We start from the raw sequence: 17,890 nt of genomic DNA, 5'->3' as shown, positions 1-17,890 counted from the left end.
TTCCATCTTGGCCAGTGGCTACACAATGTAGGAAACAGAATCGCCTGCTTCTCCGGGTTGGTGGGACAGTCAGCCAACCACGGATGTCACTTTGCAAACAACAGACTAAATCCCTGTAGCAAATACCTGTTAATTTCTTTTTTCTGTCCTGACTTCACTAACCTGGCTTCCAGACTCCCCAAACTGGGTAGCCAACAAGTCTTTGGCGACGTTAATAGCAGAGTGTAAGAACTGGGTTTATCTCCAAAAGTCACCTGCCCCTGTGCCTCACCTACACGTGGAGACGTACAGCTTTAAAACGAGAGCCCGGCGCCCCAAGAGCGCCGCGATCCCCAGCGCCACCAGCCTCTGGCGGCTCCAGCCCACTGGCAGCACGTGCGCGCCCGTCCCGCCCCGCCGGGGGCCCGCGGCCCCCCCGCCCGTCCCGGCGTGCTGCGCGCCGCGCACGTGACCCCCGCCCTCTGCCATTGGCCGGGCGGGAGGGGCGGGGCCGCCGGGGCGCCCGCGGGCAGAGCGCGGCCCCAGTCGACTGCGGGCTGCCTCCCGTGCGGGTGGGACGTTCGCGCTCCGTGCAGGGAAGTGGGTGCTGCAGACGTGGGCACCGCGCACGCGTGGGGAGCGGCCCCCGGGGAGCCCGCGCCGGCAGGACTGCGGCCTAGCGCCGCGTGGCGACAGGTGTTCTGGGGCATCCCTGTCACGTGACCGGGGAGCCCGGCGCGCCCAGCACCTGGAGGGGGCGGGGCTCGTGCAGGCCACGCCTCCTCCGGTCCAGGACCTGAGGACGGGGGCGTGGCCAAAGAGGCGTACCTCGAGGGTCTCAGCTGGGGAGGGCCCGGGAAGGGTTCTGGGCACCCTCAAATTAGGGGAGGAATGGGGGAACACCCGCCCTCGTACTACTATGGCAATAAGAAAGAGGGTGGCGCCCCTGGGAACCGAGGCCCTGGAGGAGATGGAGGCGTTAGGGATGCCTGGGGGGAGCCCCAGATTCGAGCTTGAAAGGATGAAGGCAGGCAAATGAGCTCAGAGGGCCTTGGGGTGTGGTCCTGGCCCGACTTCAGATTGCGGTGGGCGAGCCCCTGCCCCTCTCTCGGTCCCCAGCCCTTCGCCCATCTCCCCGGTCCTGGAGGGACCAACCAGGGTGCAAGGCCCCACATCCCTGGTCTGCCACAGGATGAGCCTCTTGGCCGCGGCCGGGCTGTGGGGCCCGCCCGGGCTGCTCCTGACCTTCGCCCTGCACCCGGCTCTGTGCTTGCGCCCAGCCCCGACCTCGGGGCCCCCGCACCGGGACTACTGCGTCCTGGGCGCCGGGCCCGCGGGCCTGCAGATGGCCTACTTCCTGCAGCGGGCGGGGAGGGACTACGCGGTGTTTGAGCGCGCCCCGCGGCCCGGCAGCTTCTTCACGCGCTACCCACGCCACCGCAAGCTCATCAGCATCAACAAGCGGCACACGGGCAAGGCCAACGCCGAGTTCAACCTCCGCCACGACTGGAACTCTCTGCTCAGCCACGACGCCCGGCTGCTCTTCAGACACTACTCCAGCGCCTACTTCCCCGATGCAGGCGACATGGTGCGCTACCTGGATGACTTCGCAGACAGGCTGGGGCTCCACGTGCTGTACAACACGACCATTGCCCACGTCACTCTGAACAAGGATCGGCAGGCCTGGAACGGCCATTACTTCATCCTGACGGACCAGATGGGCCACGCACACCGGTGCAGGTAAGGAACCTGGCCCCGGAGCCGATCTGCTGCCACCCCTTGGTTGGCGGGTAGGTTTGGAAGAAATGAGAGAATATGCGCATTTCTGCCACTCCTTGCTCCCACTGAAATCCAGTGCTAAGAGGTTCAGCTCACCCAACGTTGCCCAAATGTGTCCAAAAAAATTATGATCAAATGTGCGTGGAAGATACTTACCAGCTCTTTCCTGCAGGATTTGTCAGTGTTTAAGACCTTCGTGTTCACTGTGGCACTCTGGCACTAGGCATTCAGCATTGCCTAAACATATGTACCCACAAAGCTCTTTTGGCAGAGCATCTCCTAGAACTGGTGTTCCCCAAAATACATTGTGGGAAGAACATCCAGCAAGTGTTGGATGGGCTCGGTGGGATTTCAGGACCGAACAAGAGTGAGAGGTCCAACAGGCAGTGCCACCAGCATTCGGTGTTGGCTGGCTTTGGCTTGGGACAAAGCCCGATATTGTGTAGACAGCCCAAACTCGGGGTCACGCACCGCACTGCCCTTATTTAATCCCCGCAAGGACCCTGGCGGGGAGTTCTCTGGTCCCAGTTTTACAGATGAAGAATTGAGGCCCAGAGAAGTTGATTAACCGGCGCTGTGTCACACAGTTTATAAGCGATCCAGCTGCAGTCTGACCCAGGCTGTGTCTTCCTGACCCCAAAACCTGTGTTCTTTCTGCTGTACCAGACTGCCCCCTCCCTTCCTGGCCATTAGCCTGGCACCCGGCTCCAGGCAGGTGCCCAGAGTTCAAATTCTCATGCCTTTTGCCGGAGGCCCAGCCTTGCTCCTTGCTTGTTACAGCCCCGGGGAAAGAAGGGTAGTGCCAGCTTGGACCCTTGCACCCCTGAGGGTGACAGTGGCCCTAACGGCTGTGTCCAAAATTAGGTGAACGATTTGATTTCTCACGTGTCACCTCAGGGAGTCAGGTTGATTCTCATGTCTGGGATCATCCCAGGAACATGGAAAGGAGACTGTCTGCTAGGGTGGGCTCAGTGAGGGTGGGGGTCACGTCTCTGATACTCGGGGGTGGGTCCCTAAATGGATGAAGGAATGGACGTTCTCCTGTGTTCTTTCAGGAGCCAGCAGCCTGCGCGAGGCGGGCGAGCCAGGCAGCTAATCCAAGGAATGCTTTTCACGTAGTAGTCTTACGGCTGAGAGACTAAGCCATCTTCCCTCTGTCCCCTCCCTGCAGTGTCCTTCTGGTAGCCACCGGTTTGTCGGTCCCCAACCAGGTTGACTTCCCGGGCTCCGAATACACGGAGGGATACGAGTCTGTGTCCGTGGACCCCAAGGACTTCGAGGGTCAGAATGTGCTGATCCTGGGGCGGGGGAACTCTGCCTTTGAGACCGCAGAGAACATCTTGGGTGTCACCAACTTCATCCACATGCTGAGTCGCTCCCGCGTCCGGCTGTCCTGGGCCACCCACTATGTTGGAGACCTCAGGTATGCTGCGCGGCTGCTTGTGGATCAAAAGCCCTTCCTGACCCCACCGGACCAACCACCCCTTCCTCTGAGCCTCCTTGTCCCCCGTACGGACTCCTTTCTCTCTCTTGGCATTTCCCTTGGGCCCCAGGGCCATCAACAACGGCCTGCTGGACACCTACCAGCTGAAGTCCTTGGACGGGCTGCTGGAGTCCGACCTGACGGATCTGGCCATCGTGAAGGACCGTGAGGGCAAGTTCCGCGTCACCCTGAAGTTCTTTCTGGAGGAAGGCAACCAGAGCGCCGACGCCATCACCCTCCCCCAGGACGACAATGACAACTTCGCCATGCGCGTGGCCTACGACCGGGTCATCCGCTGCCTCGGCTGGAACTTCGACTTCTCCATTTTCGACAAGTGAGTCCAAACGGGGGAGGAGCTGGGATCACTTAGCAAATCCCTTCTGATATCTCCCCTGGGGGGGAGGGGGGGTGGAGAATCACCGTCCAGTGGGCCAGCGACGGCTTTCAGGACTGCGCCATCACAGTGGATGTAGCTGCTGCCTCATCTCCCACCCAGGACATGAGCTGTCTGTCCTCACAGGGACCGAAGGCCCTGAGGCCCTCCATCGGGTAGCAGCAGCAACGGCGGGTCTTTGCGTTGTGATCTTCCACCGGAGAGAGGGGAAGATGAGCCGAGGCAGAATAAAATGGTGAATTTGCTGCAAGGTGGCTAAGGACGCAGGCACTGGTGTCGGTCTGAGATTCTCCGCTTAGCAAATCTGCGGGCTCTGGGACAGTTACTTAACCGTGCTGCGTCCGGTCTCTTCATCACTAAAACGAGGATCCTGTTTTCTCACAGGGCCACTGTGAGGATTAATCCAGAAAGTACTCGGCACATGTTATGTGCTTAACAAAATGGTAGCTGCCAACGTCACGATTGTGAACTACCTTGCTTTAGACATCGCTGCCCCAGTACCTTGGCAAGGTTTGGTATTAAAGAATCCGTCCAGTGTCTCACTTTTCTCTGGCCAGAGCACGGGCGGACAAGGAGAAACTGGAAGGCCTCAACCAGACTGCCATCCCATTAAGTCAGAGCCCAGAGCCTAAGCCTCCAGTCAGGCTTGAATCCTGGCCCCATCCCTGACCCGCCACAACTTCAACCTGAGCCTTGGTTATCCCCGTCTGTTAAGTAGAGATAATCATACCCACCTTCCAAGGTCATGGTGTGGTTTAAATGCAACAAGGGATATAAAGCACTTAGACTTAGCGCAGGGCTGAGCGCAGCATACGTGTTTCATACACAGCAGTGATTTCTGTTAACCACACTTTCCGCTCACAGGTCCCTCCGACTGTCTTCTGGGGGTGAGTTCAGCAAGAAGTACCCGCTGGTGAAAGCTAGCTATGAGTCCAAAGGAAGCCGGGGTCTCTTTGTCCTGGGTACCGCCAGCCACTCGGTGGATTACCGGAAATCGGCCGGGGGCTTCATTCATGGATTCCGATACACAGGTGAGCCCGGCAGAGAGAATAAACCCCAGGGTTTATAAACATACTCCTGATTTCCAGCAGCCTTGATGAGATTGCTTATCAGTAGTCGATAGGTCGATCTGTCCGGGACAGATGGCAGCATGTTTTTGTGGTCTGAGTAATTTGTCTAGGAAAGTGTCAGATAAGGTATGAAAGTTAAGTACATTGGGAGTTGGCAAGTTACATGCTTGAATCCCGTGCCAGCGAGGTACCAGGTATTGGCAAGAAGGCCAAGCTTGGGGGGTGCTGATGTGGGTTCCTCCCCCGCTGGGTGGTCTGAGAGGTGAGGCTTTATGACCTCTCTAGAAGCCTCATCTGGACGGCCTGCCATCAGAGATGTAATCGAGGTGAACTTTCCGCCCTCAGGGCTGTTGTAAGGACTAAATAAGGCAATACCCGGGGACCTGTAGCTATGAAGCATTACACACAGATTCTCTGGGTACCAACAAATTTCAGTCAAAATCGCGGTCGAATTAAATCAGTCGTGAGAGTATAAATTTTCTGCACCTCAGGCGGGCTATTGGATGGGTACTTGGTTGCATGGTGAGTGTTATGTGGACCAGTTGACTTTGCCATAGACACCACAAGGCTTCCCGCATCCTGGCATTTCTGTGTTTAATTTGATGACTCCCAGTGGCTTAATGTTCATTTTTGCATTTGACTATCCTTCCTGTTTGGCAGGGAAAAATAACCATGTTTGATTTCCAGACAATGTATTTTATGGCCCACGGGTGATAGGTGCTGTCGGAGAAGGAAACCAGAGAGAGTGTTTCCCGTCTATAAGCCAAAATATCCGCAGATCGAATACAAACACACACACCCAGAAGGAGAAGCATCTGTCCCTTTAGCTGTGTCTCCCCGATAAGAAATCCTTGGGGCGCCTGGGTGGCTCAGTCAGTTAAGTGTCTGACTTCGGCTCAGGTCATGATCTCACTTGGGCTCAGGTCCTGATCTCACGGTCTGTGGGTTTGAGCCCTACGTCGGGCTCGGTGCTGGTAGTTCAGATCCTGAAGCCTGCTTCACATTCTGTGTCTCCCTCTCTCTCTTCCCCTCCCCTGCTCGCTTTCTTTCTCTGTGTCAAAAATAAACGTTAAAAAAAATTTTCTTACAGAAAAAAAAAAAACCTTCGTCATTGTTCCCATGCATGTTACCCTCCCTGCACCTGCTCTCCTGACAGATCCTGCCCCCCCACCACCTCCTTCCTTCGGTCCCCTGACCTTTCCCCAGCTCACATAGTTAATCCTCACGGCACCCCTGTTATTTCTGCACCATTTTTCCAGATAAGGAAACTGGGGCACAGAGAACTTAAGTAACTTGCCCAGAGTCACCGAGCCAGTTGGCAGAAGGGTAATACGAATGCACACGTGTCTGATTCTAAAGCTCACAGCCGACCACGAAGCTCCAGGCAAATGGGAAGCAGTCCTGGGTTGCTGTGTGGTCACTACTACCGGCTGAGGATCCTGCTGGGGGAGGGGTGACGTGGCCCACACATCCTGCTCAGACCCGAGAAACGGGTCCCACGGGAGACCAGAAGCAAACAGTAAGGCAGAGGAAAGCAACAGAAGATAAAATATGAACGGCACAGACCAATACCACACAGAAGGATGGGCCAGACGCCCGGCCCGGCCCCCTCCTGTATCTCTTCCAGCTGCCTGACAAAACACCCTTCCTATAAACAAACAAAAAAATCTTCTCTTTCCCCTGCTTACAGCTTAAGCCGCTCTTAGTGGCTCCCCTCCTCCCCGGGGAAGGCTCCAGCTCCTTGGCATGCCGCTCCAAGCTTTGCCAGGCCCCTGCCAGCTCACCTTTCCAGCCTGGTCCCTTGCCTGCTTTTCAGAACGTGCCAGGCTCTCCCAAGATTGTGGCCCCTTTTGTCAGGGGACCCTCCCCAGACCCCACTGGCTGTGCGGTTCCTCGACCTTGCGCAAAACTCAGCTTAGCCATCGTTTCCTCCAGAGTCGGGTATCTGGGGAGGCCGAACAGCTTCTCCCGTGACTGTTGGCCAGCTGAGTCTCCCATCACACGCGTGGTCTGTCTGTGTTCTTGCCTTTCTCGGATTTGGATATCGTGTTGATTTGTTTTGGGAGAGCAAGCCCGATCCCACAACTGTGCACGGCAGCCCCAGATATGCGGCAGAACGTCTCCCTGTCATTTCAGACAGCTGTCACTGTGCTGTCCTTCCATCAGTAGAATTTAGGGACAGCTTGGATTTAGACTCTGGAGGACGGGAGGCACTGAAAGGTTTCCCAGCTGGGAGTCTCTGAGGGGAACAAAACCCCGGGAAGGGGAGCGGGGTCAGAGGGAGGCTCAGGGTCCGGGGTCGACCTAGCACCTGTGAGGGGTAGCGTGGGACATCCACGTGCAGGGGGCCTAAAGCGGGGCCGGGCCCACTCTGGCCTGGAGCCGGATCCAGCCGCTCCCATCCATTCAGGTACCCACTCGGGCTGTTTTCGCGCCGGAAGCAGAACTGAGTAGTCCAGCCGACCGGGCTGTAGAGCCCAAAATACGGCCCATCTGGCCCTTGGTGGGAAACCTTGACTGACTCTGCTCCAAAGGCATGTTCTTTTTTTTTCTTTTTTAAGTTTATTTATTTTGAGAGACAGAGTAAGAGCTGGGGAGGGCCAGCAAGAGAGGAGATGGGAGAGAATCCCAAGCAGGCTCCAAGTTGCCAGCATGGAGCCCAGCACGGCCTTCGGACTCACAAACTGTGGGATCATGACGTGAGCCGAAGTCAACAGTCGGATGCTTAACCGACTGAGCCACCCAGGCGCCCCGCCGGAGGCATTTTGGAGCCCCGCACACAAGCGTTATTGAGCCCCAAGAGGTTGGCAGGGGCCGTGCGTCCCTCGGGGTGGTGAAGGATGAAATCTGAAGTGTGGCATGCTGTTCCTCCCTCTGGCCGTTTCAGCGCGTGCCGTCCACCGCCTGCTGGAGCATCGCCACCACGGCGTCGCCTGGCCCTCCACCGAGCACCCCATCTCGCAGCTGACGAGCTCCATCGTCCGGCGCATCAACGAGGCTTCTGGGCTCTACCAGATGTTCGGCGTGCTGGCCGATGTCGTCCTGCTGAAGGAGTGAGTAGCCCAGCTCCACCATTCACGGGTCGGAGCTCTTCTCTGCCTATCCCCAGCATGGAGTGGCCCAGTGGTTCCCTCCTAAGTGAAGCCTTCAGGGGGCAGGGGCGGGGGCGGGGGGGGGAGGTGGAAATCGATGAAATCAACACCACAAGCTCGACAGACAGACGGACCTGGGTGTGCCTCCCAGCTCTACCGCCTTCTGCCTGTGTGACCTTGGGCAAGTCACTTAGCCTCTCTGAGCCTTTCTCACATCTGCGGAATGGGGATAATAACCTTTACGTTGCAGGCAGGAGTAAAGGTAACTGGTGGACCGCACTTGGCACTGAGCGGATGGGCAGTAAACCGCAGCGATGTGGGTGAAGGGTCTCCCTCAGGCCAGGACCGTGTTGTCTCCTTATCGGTTAAGTGACAGGTGGCAGATCACAGACGACACACAGCAGAGCAGGGACGGAGAAGGGTGCTCAGAGGACAGGTCAGACGCAGGGGGCATCTCTCAGAGGGAGCAGCCTGACCCAAAGCCAGGGAGGGCAACAGCTCTCCAAGTTCAAGGACACGCGAGGAATTCGTCTGTGCTCAGCACAAGACATCCCACACCCGGACTCCTCTCTTCCATACCCACTCTCCACACTCCGACTCGCCCCACACCCCGTAAGCGCTGCCTTCAAATTCTGTCAAGAATCTGACCACCCCTCACCCGCCCCGGTGGCACCGCCTTGGTCCAGCCCCCCAGCATCTCTCACCTGAACCACCTACAGCCTTGCACCTCTGCCCGTGGTCTGCTTTCAACACAGCGGCCGGGCGGTCCTCTTAAAACCTGAGTCACACACGTTCATCTCTGCACAGCACTCTCCAGGGGCCGGTGGCCTTCCCTTCTCAGGGAGAAAGCGAGTGGGAGAACCCACGTGAAACCGAGCGTTCCCGTCATGGCACCCACAAGCCCTCCTCGACCTGCCCCCAGCCCTTCTCCTGCCCCTCCGCTCGAGGCCAGCCTGCCTCCCGTCCCTCAAAGACACCCAGGCTCCCTCCCGGGGCTTTTCCGTGACTGGCCTCTCAGCCCGGGTCACCCTTTCCCCAGATACCTTTCAGGTTACTCAGAGTTTTCTGGAATCTGTCTCCTGTGTAAGTCGGGGTTCAGCTGTGACAGTAAGGCTCAAGTGAGGTGTGTGCAGAACAATCGGAGCCTGTAGACAATTGCACGAGAGGCACACGCGCGCGCCCATCCCACCTCTGCCGCGGCACTGAGGGTCTTGGCCACCCGCGCTGCCCTTATCCCCAGGAACGCCACGGCGTTTGAGTACCTGGAGGAGCTCCCCGTGCAGATGCTGGCCCAGCTGGAGACCATCACAGGAAGGAGGGCCAGGCACGGGCTCTTCGTCATCAACATGGAGTATGGCAGAAATTTCTCTGGGCCCGACAAGGACGTCTTCTTTCATGACCGGTCCGTGGGGCACACGGAAGACGCGTGGCAGTCCAACTTCCTCCACCCCGTCATCTACTACTATAGGCACCTCCCCACTGGTGAGCCAGACCTCTGCTGTCCCCCGACACCGCTCGGCCCCCGCTGCCCGTTACCTTGTCACCGCTAAGCCCTCACACAACACTTTCAGCTGACAGGAGGACATGGGGTGGGGAGGGCACTGGGGACTCCGCCCACAGAGCAAACGAGGCACAGGGTCCACGAATGAGAAACGACGTTCCCAGGTTCTGGCGCGTACCGTGACCTGGGCAGGCCACACGTGGAGTGTCGTGATCTCCTCAAGGCGCCACAGTCTTGCTCTGTGTCTCCAAGGGAGGCTGAGCGTGGAGGGGGAGGGGACCTGGAGACTGACTCTCAGAGGGCGCAGGGAAAGGAGCTGGACGTGATTAACACAGGCGTGCAGCATAAAAAGCGCGGAAAAGCCGGGCAGCGTTCCCAGGCTGCCCTTTCCTTGCTGTGTGGCCTTGGACCGTTACCTACACTCTCTGAGCCTCCGCTTCCTCATTTGTAAAGTGGGGCTAACAATAGAATTGTGTGAAGATAAACGAGATTAAAAAAAAAACAAAAACACAGAACGTGGGGCACCCGGCTGGCTCACTCAGTAGAGCATCCGACTCTTGATCTTGAGGTTGTGAGTTCAAGCCCCCACACTGAGCGTAGAGATTACTTAAAAATAAAATAGGGGCGCTTGGGTGTCTCAGTCGGTTAAGCGTCCGACTTCGGTTCAGGCCAATGATCTCACAGCTCATGAGTTCGAGCCCTGTGTCGGGCTCTGTGCTGACAGCTCAGAGCCTGGAGCCTGTTTCAGATTCTGTGTCTGTCTCAATCTCTCACTCTCTCTTACTCTCTCACTCTCTCTGCCCCTCCCCTGCCCACACTTTGTCTCTCTCTCAAAAATAAACATTAAAAAAAAATTTTTTTAAACAAAGTCTTGGGGCACCCAAGTGGCTCAGTCAGTTAAGCATCCGACTTCAGGTCAGGTCATGATCCCACAGTTCATGGGTTCAGTCCCTGCATCGGGCTCTGTGCTGACAGCTCAAAGCCTGGAGCCTGCTTCCGATTCTGTGTGTGTGGGTGTGTGTCTCTCTCTCTGCCTGCCCCTCCCCTGCTCATGCTCTGTCTGTCTCTCTCAAAAATAAGTAAATGTGAAAAAAAAATTTTTTTTAATAAGATAAAGTCTTTAAAACAAAAACTGAAAACACAGAATGTCAGCACGGTGCTTGGCACAGAGTAGCTACCAACAGATGAACCCCCCTCCCCGCTGGGGAATGTGATTCCTGCTCCGGAAACTAAAGAGCTGTCCCTGGGAAGAGGTATTCTAAAAACAGGCAGAGGTAGTATCAGCAGGTCAAAGTGACAGGAGCGCAGGCTTCTATTCAGAATCAGGAGTGACTCCTACTCAAAGCTGTCCAGCAGTGGAATGGGTCGCCCCCGGACATCGAGTTTCCCATTACGAGGATGGTCGAGTCGCGACTTAATGGCCATCTGCCCGGGACACCACTGAAGGGAGTCCACACCAGGTGGGAAGCTGGACTAGATGAGCCCCCAGACCCTTCTCGCGGGGCCTCTGAGTCTCCTCAGAGAAAGAGCAGTTCAGAAGCAATCGCCGTGGCCCTCAGTCCATGCGCGTCTTAGAAAAACACCAAGTACAAGTAATTAGTCTTGGTTCCGCTTTCCGATACCACAAGGAACAGATCCAGTCCCTCCCTCGTGCCAACCTTGCAAACACAGAGATGGCCGTTGAACAGGCCGGCCGCTGCCCAGCGCAGAGTGTGGCCGGCGAGCCGAGCGTGAGGGAGCGCGGGAAGCACCTGGGATGTGTGGGAACCACGCTGTCACCTCCAGGATGGGAGCCCGCCGGGCCCTGACCCGTCTCCCCTCTCGTCCCCACAGAGCAGGAGGTGAGGTTCCGCCCTGCCGACTGGGCCCTGCCTCGGCCCACAGCCATCCACCACATCGTGGAAGATTTCTTGACGGACTGGACCGCCCCGGTGGGGCACATCTTACCTCTGAGGCGCTTCCTGGAGAACTGTTTGGACACCGATCTGCGAAGCTTCTATGCAGGTAACTTAAGTTCCTGGAAGGACAGAGTCAGTGAGCTGGAAGTTGAAAGAAGACCAGGTAGATCCGCTTCCCCTGAGGTTTCAGGATTCACATCTAGAAATCTAAACTTGAGAATTCGGTTATCCACGGCGTAGACTAGATGTCCGCAGAAATCTCTCCCAGGACAGCACACCTGAAGTTGCTGAATTGAATGTCATTGTTGTTTAATTTTTTTTCATTTTATTTATTTTAGAGAGAGAGAGAGAAAGCTGGGGAGAGGGGGAGAGGGGCAGAGGGAGGGAGAAAGAGCGAGAGAGAATCCCAAGCAGGCTCTGTGCTCAGCGTGGAACCCGATGCGGGGCTTGATCCCATGACCTTGGGATCATGACCTGAGCTGAAATCAAGAGACGCTCAACTGACTGAGCCCCAAATGTCACTTTTAAAGAACCGGCAGGAAAAAAAGGGAACTCTCCAGAGACCGGATGCTAGGAAAAGCATAAGGCCATTGCTGGACACGGTCTGTCACCAATCATCAGTAGCCTAGAGCCCGGGTAGGTAACTGACAGCACTTGCGGGTGGGAAGGTAAAGCAGCAGGGTAGGAGGTCTGTTTAGAGACTCTCACATAAGCTTGGATATCAGTGGATCCACTAGGAGGCACAAAACACTCCCAAGAGAAGATGATGGAGACTCATGCTTTTGGGCTCTGGGTAGAGTAAGGGAGAATCTCTCCTGAGAATTTCTTTTTTTTTTTTTAATTTTTTTTTAATGTTTTATTTATTTTTGACAGAGAGAGACAGAGCATGAGCGGGGGAGGGTCAGAGAGAGAGGGAGACACAAAATCCGAAGCAGGCTCCAGGCTCTGAGCCATCAGCACAGAGCTCGATGCGGGGCTCGAACTCACAGACCGCGAGATCATGACCTGAGCCGAAGTCGGACACTCAACCGACTGAGCCACCCAGGCGCCCCTCTCCTGAGAATTTCTAACCCCTAAGCCTCGCTCATGTGAGTTTGGGGCCAAACTTCACACCATCGGTGTGCAAAAATCACAGAAGTAAATGCAAGTCTTCTGTGAAGAAACACACTTTAAAACTAGGGCTCAAAAAAACATTCCCACAGATGAAGCTCCAGGTTAAGGTGAACCCGTGTCCCTCCCCCACCAAGCAAAAAGCACTTAACATATAAGGACACAAATAGCCACGAGGGAGGGTCAGTAGAAAAAACAAACTGTGGGATCAAACCAAAAAAACTGTGGGAATTGGAACAGTTACAAACAGAGGAGACAAAGTCTGTCTAAAATATGTAAGAAAAATGGAGCGCCTGGGTGGCTCAGTCAGTTAAGCATCTGACTCTTGATTTCAGCTCAGGTCGTGATCTCACAGTTGGGGAGTTTGAGCCCCAAGTCAGACTCTGCACTGGCAGCGTGGAGCCTGCTTGGGACTCTCTCTGTGTCTCTCTGCCCTTCCCGTGCTCTTGCATGTGCACTCACTCGCACCCTCTCAAAATAGATAAACTTTAAGATAAATTTTAAAAAAGTAAACATATAAGGAAACAAACAGATTCTTAAAAATATAATTGACTGGTCAGCTTTCAGAAAGATCCAAGTAAGACTTCTGGAAGTGAAAAAAAATGTGTAATTAGAAACTCAACCGAAAGATAAAGTAGCACTTTAGACAGAGGTGAAGAGAGAATTGGTGAACTGGAAGATAGCATTGACAGAAGTCTGATGATCCAGAGGGAGAACTAATTGAAACAAGCCAAATTTTTGTCTTTTTTTAAACCCCCCGAATGCCCAGGACATCCGCTCTTTTGTGTTCAGCAAACATCTTTTGAACATCAGTTGTATATCAGGCACTATTGCTATCAAATCAGGTTAGAGATGGTCGGTATCCTCTCAACAGCCTCAGTCAACTTTGAAATAAAAATGCGTATATTAAGAGAGATGGCTTGGGGCGCCTGGGTGGCTTAGTCGGTTAAGCATCCAACTTCAGCTCAGGTCATGATCTCACAGTTCATGAGTTCCAGCCCCGCATTGGGCTCTGTGCTGACAGCTCAGAGCCTGGAGCCTGCTTCAGATTCTGTATCTCCCTCTCTCTCTGCCCACCCCCCACTCACTGTCTGTCTGTCTGTCTGTCTCTCTCTCTCTCAAAAATAAACATTAAAAAAAATTTTTTTAAAGAGAGGGATGGCTTGAAACAATAGTTTAAATTCATAGTCTAAATATACGTAGATGCTCAGAGGTAATTCGTAACGCAGGGCTAAGCAGCTTTGAAGGGCTGGCATCCGCAGACTATCAACCGTGACCACACGCTTGCACGGGAAATTACGTGATACGGGTCTAAAGATCTCAGCGACAAAATCCCTGCCTGTTTCTCGAGGTTTCGGGAGTACACGAAGACGACCGTGCCTGTTAGGGAGTGTATCCCACCCTGGGGCACGGCCACCACAGTGCGTCATCCGGGCCTTGCAGCCTCCTGGCTCCCACCCCCCAGATCCCGCTCAGCACTGCAAGCCGCTGAGCGTCACTGCCTTCACCTTGGAAGAGTCCTCCCGCCTCGGGGCCAGCTGGCAGGGAAGCGGGCTCTCCTCCACCCCCTTAGCTGATGTGCAGCTGCTAGCTTTGGCCCCTGATTCTGCTGGGCTCCTCCGCCCCCTGGCCCCTGCAGAAGGGGTGACGTATGTCACCGGAAGGTGGTGCTTGCCAAAAGTCTGCCGCTCCGCCGTCCTCCCCTGCACCTGCGGTCTTCCCTGCTCAGGACCGTTCTCCCATGGGCCGTCCGTGCATAAGTCAGAAATAAAATAGGAAATACTATCCGTGTAGCTCCCTACAGCCTGTTCACCCATGCAAGCCTCACAACGTCCTTTGTAACGTGCCTGTTTGTGGCGGGCGGAGGAGGAGGGAGGGAGGGGGTTGTTTTTTGTTTTTGAGATATAAGCCTCAAGACAGTTTTGGACATTCGCTCCTTGTCATCTTGTCTCTAAATCCCCGAGAAGACTGAGCCCCTATCTGTTTCGTCTTTTCTGTTTTGTAAGTGAAAGTTACATAAGCGCTTAGCTAAAAGACTTCTCACTTACACCCTCGTTCCCCAGAAGGAACTGCTTCTTGCTCTTCTGGTGGTTTCTTCATATCTCTGAATCATAAACATCCACAGCTGTTTCCTGATAGAGCAGACTGGATCTGTGTGCCAACTCTCTGCTGTGGTACAGACGAGGGTTTACCAGTTTCCTCTGCCCGCCCCGCATGGTGCTTAGAACACAGTGCTTCGCACAGGGCTTTACACACGGTATGTGCAACCCAGACATTGCTGAGGTGGATAAATCCTCGCAGGCAGCTCTGAGCTCAGAATAGGACTGACCACCCAGCTCCTGGCCCCAGCCAGGCCAGCTTCTAGAAGAAAAGGCTGAGGGGTCTGCTTCAGGGTGGCTGAGCTCCCAGCTGGGGCTGGCTCCCTGCAGAGCACCGTGTTGGGCCCAGACCCCTGGGAGCTGAGTCATATCTGTGGTTTTTGCTTTCCATTTGGAGCCTTGTTCTTCCAGAATGTCCGGGAAGCCTCCTATTCTTGGAACCTCGGGGAGGGACGAGATCCGTGGCTACTCAGATCGGATGGGAGGTACCCACAAAAGTGAGCTCCCAGCTCAAGGCCTGGGTGAGGCCCCGAGACGTCGGCAGCCCCTCCTCCTCTTCCATCTTATTCATTTATCTCCTTTTGCTTCTGTGTAGAGTCCTGCTTCCTGTTTGCCCTAACACACCAGAAGCTGCCTCCCTTCTGCCAGCAGGGGTACCTGAGAACGCAGGGGCTCGTGGGAACTGAGAGCCTCCGGCGGCACGGAGAGGAGCGCAGGTTCCCGCAGGGCTATGCCACCGTGGGCAGGCGCCGCGAGGACGGGGCCCAGGGGCCCGAGGGTGGCCCCCTGGCCCCCGGGCCTCCGCTGCTCCAGCCCCACGACAGCAACAAGGAAGAGTTGTGACAGCCAGCCTTCTCCCACCCAGGCCCACAGCTGCACCTCTGTCCCACCATTGTGGTTGCCGAAGACCACTCAGATTGTCACAGTGACCAAGAGAACACGCAGGGGGCATGTCAAGGCTGAGGGAGGCCAGCCAGTGGTCTCCCCTCCGGTCTGGTGCCTGGGAGGCGGGGTCCAGAAAACAGCATCCTCTCCCAGGCGGGGTCGCCTCCCACAGCCAGGCCCGTCCGCAAGTGGACGGTCCTTGAGCACCAGGCTGGCTCAGTTCTGTCCCCGTCAAGCACCCAGCGGTTCCATTTCCTTCTGGTCTTCTCTTCAGATGAACCAGGATCCCGCCTGCAGATCGTGTCACAGGCGGAACTGTCCTCATCTTCCTAAGGGGTTGTGGCAGGCACTTTATAAAGCAGACGCTCTGTTGTCCTCAACCATCTCAGGCAGGTGGGACTGTCACCCTTGATGAAGATATCAGCCCAGAGAGGGTAGGTGACTCCCAGAGCCCCTGTCTGGGGTGGCCCTGAGGCCTCCACCCTGCCCACCTCACCACTGCCTCTCCCTGCCCCGGCCTCGGTTCCCAGAACCCAGGGGGGCCAGCCCAGTTTATCATCTTAGGCCCAGCCGCTGTCACCAGGCAGAGACGGGACAGCTCCTGCCAAGCCACCTTATCTAAACAGGTTTCTCCCTGAGCAGCTGTACTCAGAGCTGCGCCCGCCCCAAGACTGCACTCCCCGACTTAATCTTCAACCTCTGCGTTCTCTTCTCTTCCCTCCTGCTCGGCACCGTGCCCTTGCCCTCTGGCATCCCGAACGACGCTCTGCCTCTGGCCTGCCCGAGCACGTTTTGTAAAACTGTCACCATGCTATCTTTCCGAGAGGATTCTTTCCGAGGTGATTCACCTGCTGTTTATACGGAGCCTGGCTCAGCAAGGAGGCATTTCCAACTGCATTTGTACAATAACAACAATGCGATTACTTTCTGGTTCTCTTACCTCTTCTCGCTCTTCTTCCTCCCCAGAAGTCTGCTCCCTTCCTACACTCCTGTCAGGCATTTTCGTCCCATTTAGGAGTAGCTCACGGAAAGGAAAGCATTTGCACATAAAATAATCATGGTGATTTTTCAAAGCTCAGGACCCTAAATGATTGCTTCTTCACTGGTTCTTACTGTCCACGTATGTGTTCAGAATTCAAGGGACACAGGCTTTCTGGATCCAGGGCCCTTTTCTGGGAACATCCTCTTCCTCTCTCAGCCTCCGCCCCCGGGCCCGCTGCTTGTCTGCAGACCCCTCTCCCTCCAGTCGTGCAGTTATAGTAGTGACACTCGGCCGTCTGAGCCTGCAGGGGAGGTACTTCCCTGGGACGATACTTGGCATCATTTGTCCAGGGCTGAGCCATCCAAGGATCTCTCTCTAACCCCAGGGGGCTGGGTTCGCCATAGTTCATACAAATTACATGTAAACCAGATATGGGGCCCGTCAGCCTGGCCGCCCTTTTCCAAAACGTTTTGTAAAACAAATCCTTGAATTCAGACTGTCCTGTAAGGTCACACACATCACACACCTAACCAGTTACCAACGGCGGCTAAGCTCCTTGTGCCAATAAAAGTTCAAGGTGCTTCAGCAAATAATTCACTGACGCCTGTGTGACATCTGCTTTCTCCCATCATCCGCCAGATCGTGAATTCCATCAGAATTTCAGCCAGCCTTGTTTGTGTTTCATAAGACATGGTTTCATGGGTTAGCTGATTAGAGATGCCTTCCCTGGTATTTTCCTTGTAAAACTGATAAGTAATTTGGAAAAGAAAATAGGGGCGCCTGGGTGGCTCAGTCGGTAAGCGTCCAACTTCGGCTCCGGTCATGATCTCGCAGTTCGTGAGTTCTAGCCCCGTGTTGGGCTCTGTGCTGACAGCTCGGAGCCTGGAGCCTGCTTCGGATTCTATGTCTCCCTCTCTCTCTGACCCTCCCCCATTCATGCTGTCTCTGTCTCAAAAATAAATGTTAAAAAAAAAATTTAAAAAGGAAAGAAATCTCATTTCAAACCCCTAGTTCATGCTATACTTCGAAATTAATTCCTGAGGAATTTTTTAAAAGCCATACAGAAATTGCTGGCACCTGGGTGGCTCATTTGGTTAAGTAGCCAAGTCCGGCTCAGGTCATGATCTCACGGTTCGTGGGTTCGAGCCCCGCATCGGGCTCTGTGCTGACGGCTCAGAGCCTGGAGCCTGCTTCAGATTCTGCCTCTGTCTCCCTCTGCCCCTACCCCACTCACGTACTGTTTCTCTCTCTCAAAAATAAAGACAAAAGAAAAAAAAAAAAAGCCACACAAAAACTGGAGGTGGAGAAGCAGTGCCATGACAAAAGAAAGGACTGTCCCAAGTTTAGAAGCCATGAAATGATTCCCCAGAGGAAAAGGTTTTACGTTTCCAGCCCATAGTTAAGTTTCTTAAATTCCACTTAGTTAACATATAGTGTAATATTAGTTTCAGGTGAAATTTCTTTTTTCCTTTTTTTTTTTTCCTTAAGTAATCCCTACACCCAATGTGGGGCTCGAACTCACAACCCCGAGACCAGGCGTCCTACTCTCCACCAACCAAGACAGCCAGCCACCCCCACCCCAGCCGTATTTCATTAATGGGACTCTTAAAGGGTAGAG

The 17,890-nt window shown here is 55.0% G+C and overlaps 1 protein-coding gene and 1 long non-coding RNA gene across 3 annotated transcripts; one reads left to right on the top strand and one right to left on the bottom strand.

The window, feature by feature from the left end:
- The first annotated feature begins 576 nt into the window (after window positions 1-576).
- FOXRED2 (FAD dependent oxidoreductase domain containing 2) lies at window positions 577-17,088 on the top strand. Its single transcript, XM_047066872.1, has 8 exons — window positions 577-1,719; window positions 2,930-3,181; window positions 3,312-3,575; window positions 4,500-4,666; window positions 7,593-7,758; window positions 9,038-9,279; window positions 11,132-11,302; window positions 15,001-17,088. The coding sequence occupies exons 1-8, from the start codon at window positions 1,172-1,174 to the stop codon at window positions 15,246-15,248; spliced, it is 2,058 nt and encodes a 685-aa protein (XP_046922828.1). The 5' UTR covers window positions 577-1,171; the 3' UTR covers window positions 15,249-17,088.
- LOC124502277 (uncharacterized) lies at window positions 7,398-9,830 on the bottom strand. Of its 2 annotated transcripts, none has more exons than XR_006959887.1 (5): window positions 9,060-9,830; window positions 8,841-8,896; window positions 8,502-8,630; window positions 8,035-8,154; window positions 7,398-7,750 (listed from the first exon to the last, which is right to left on the bottom strand). It is a non-coding gene; the product is annotated as an uncharacterized LOC124502277 (long non-coding RNA). The 2 variants fall into 2 exon arrangements; XR_006959888.1 differs by having other exon boundaries at window positions 7,398-7,747.
- Window positions 17,089-17,890: the final 802 nt, after the last annotated feature.

The sequence above is a fragment of the Lynx rufus genome, unplaced genomic scaffold (assembly GCF_022079265.1).
Source record: "Lynx rufus isolate CCGP_SWC_20201006 ecotype Redwood Valley unplaced genomic scaffold, mLynRuf1.p SCAF_7, whole genome shotgun sequence".
Lineage (NCBI taxonomy): Eukaryota > Metazoa > Chordata > Mammalia > Carnivora > Felidae > Lynx > Lynx rufus.
This window is presented reverse-complemented; position numbering and strand designations above follow the sequence as displayed.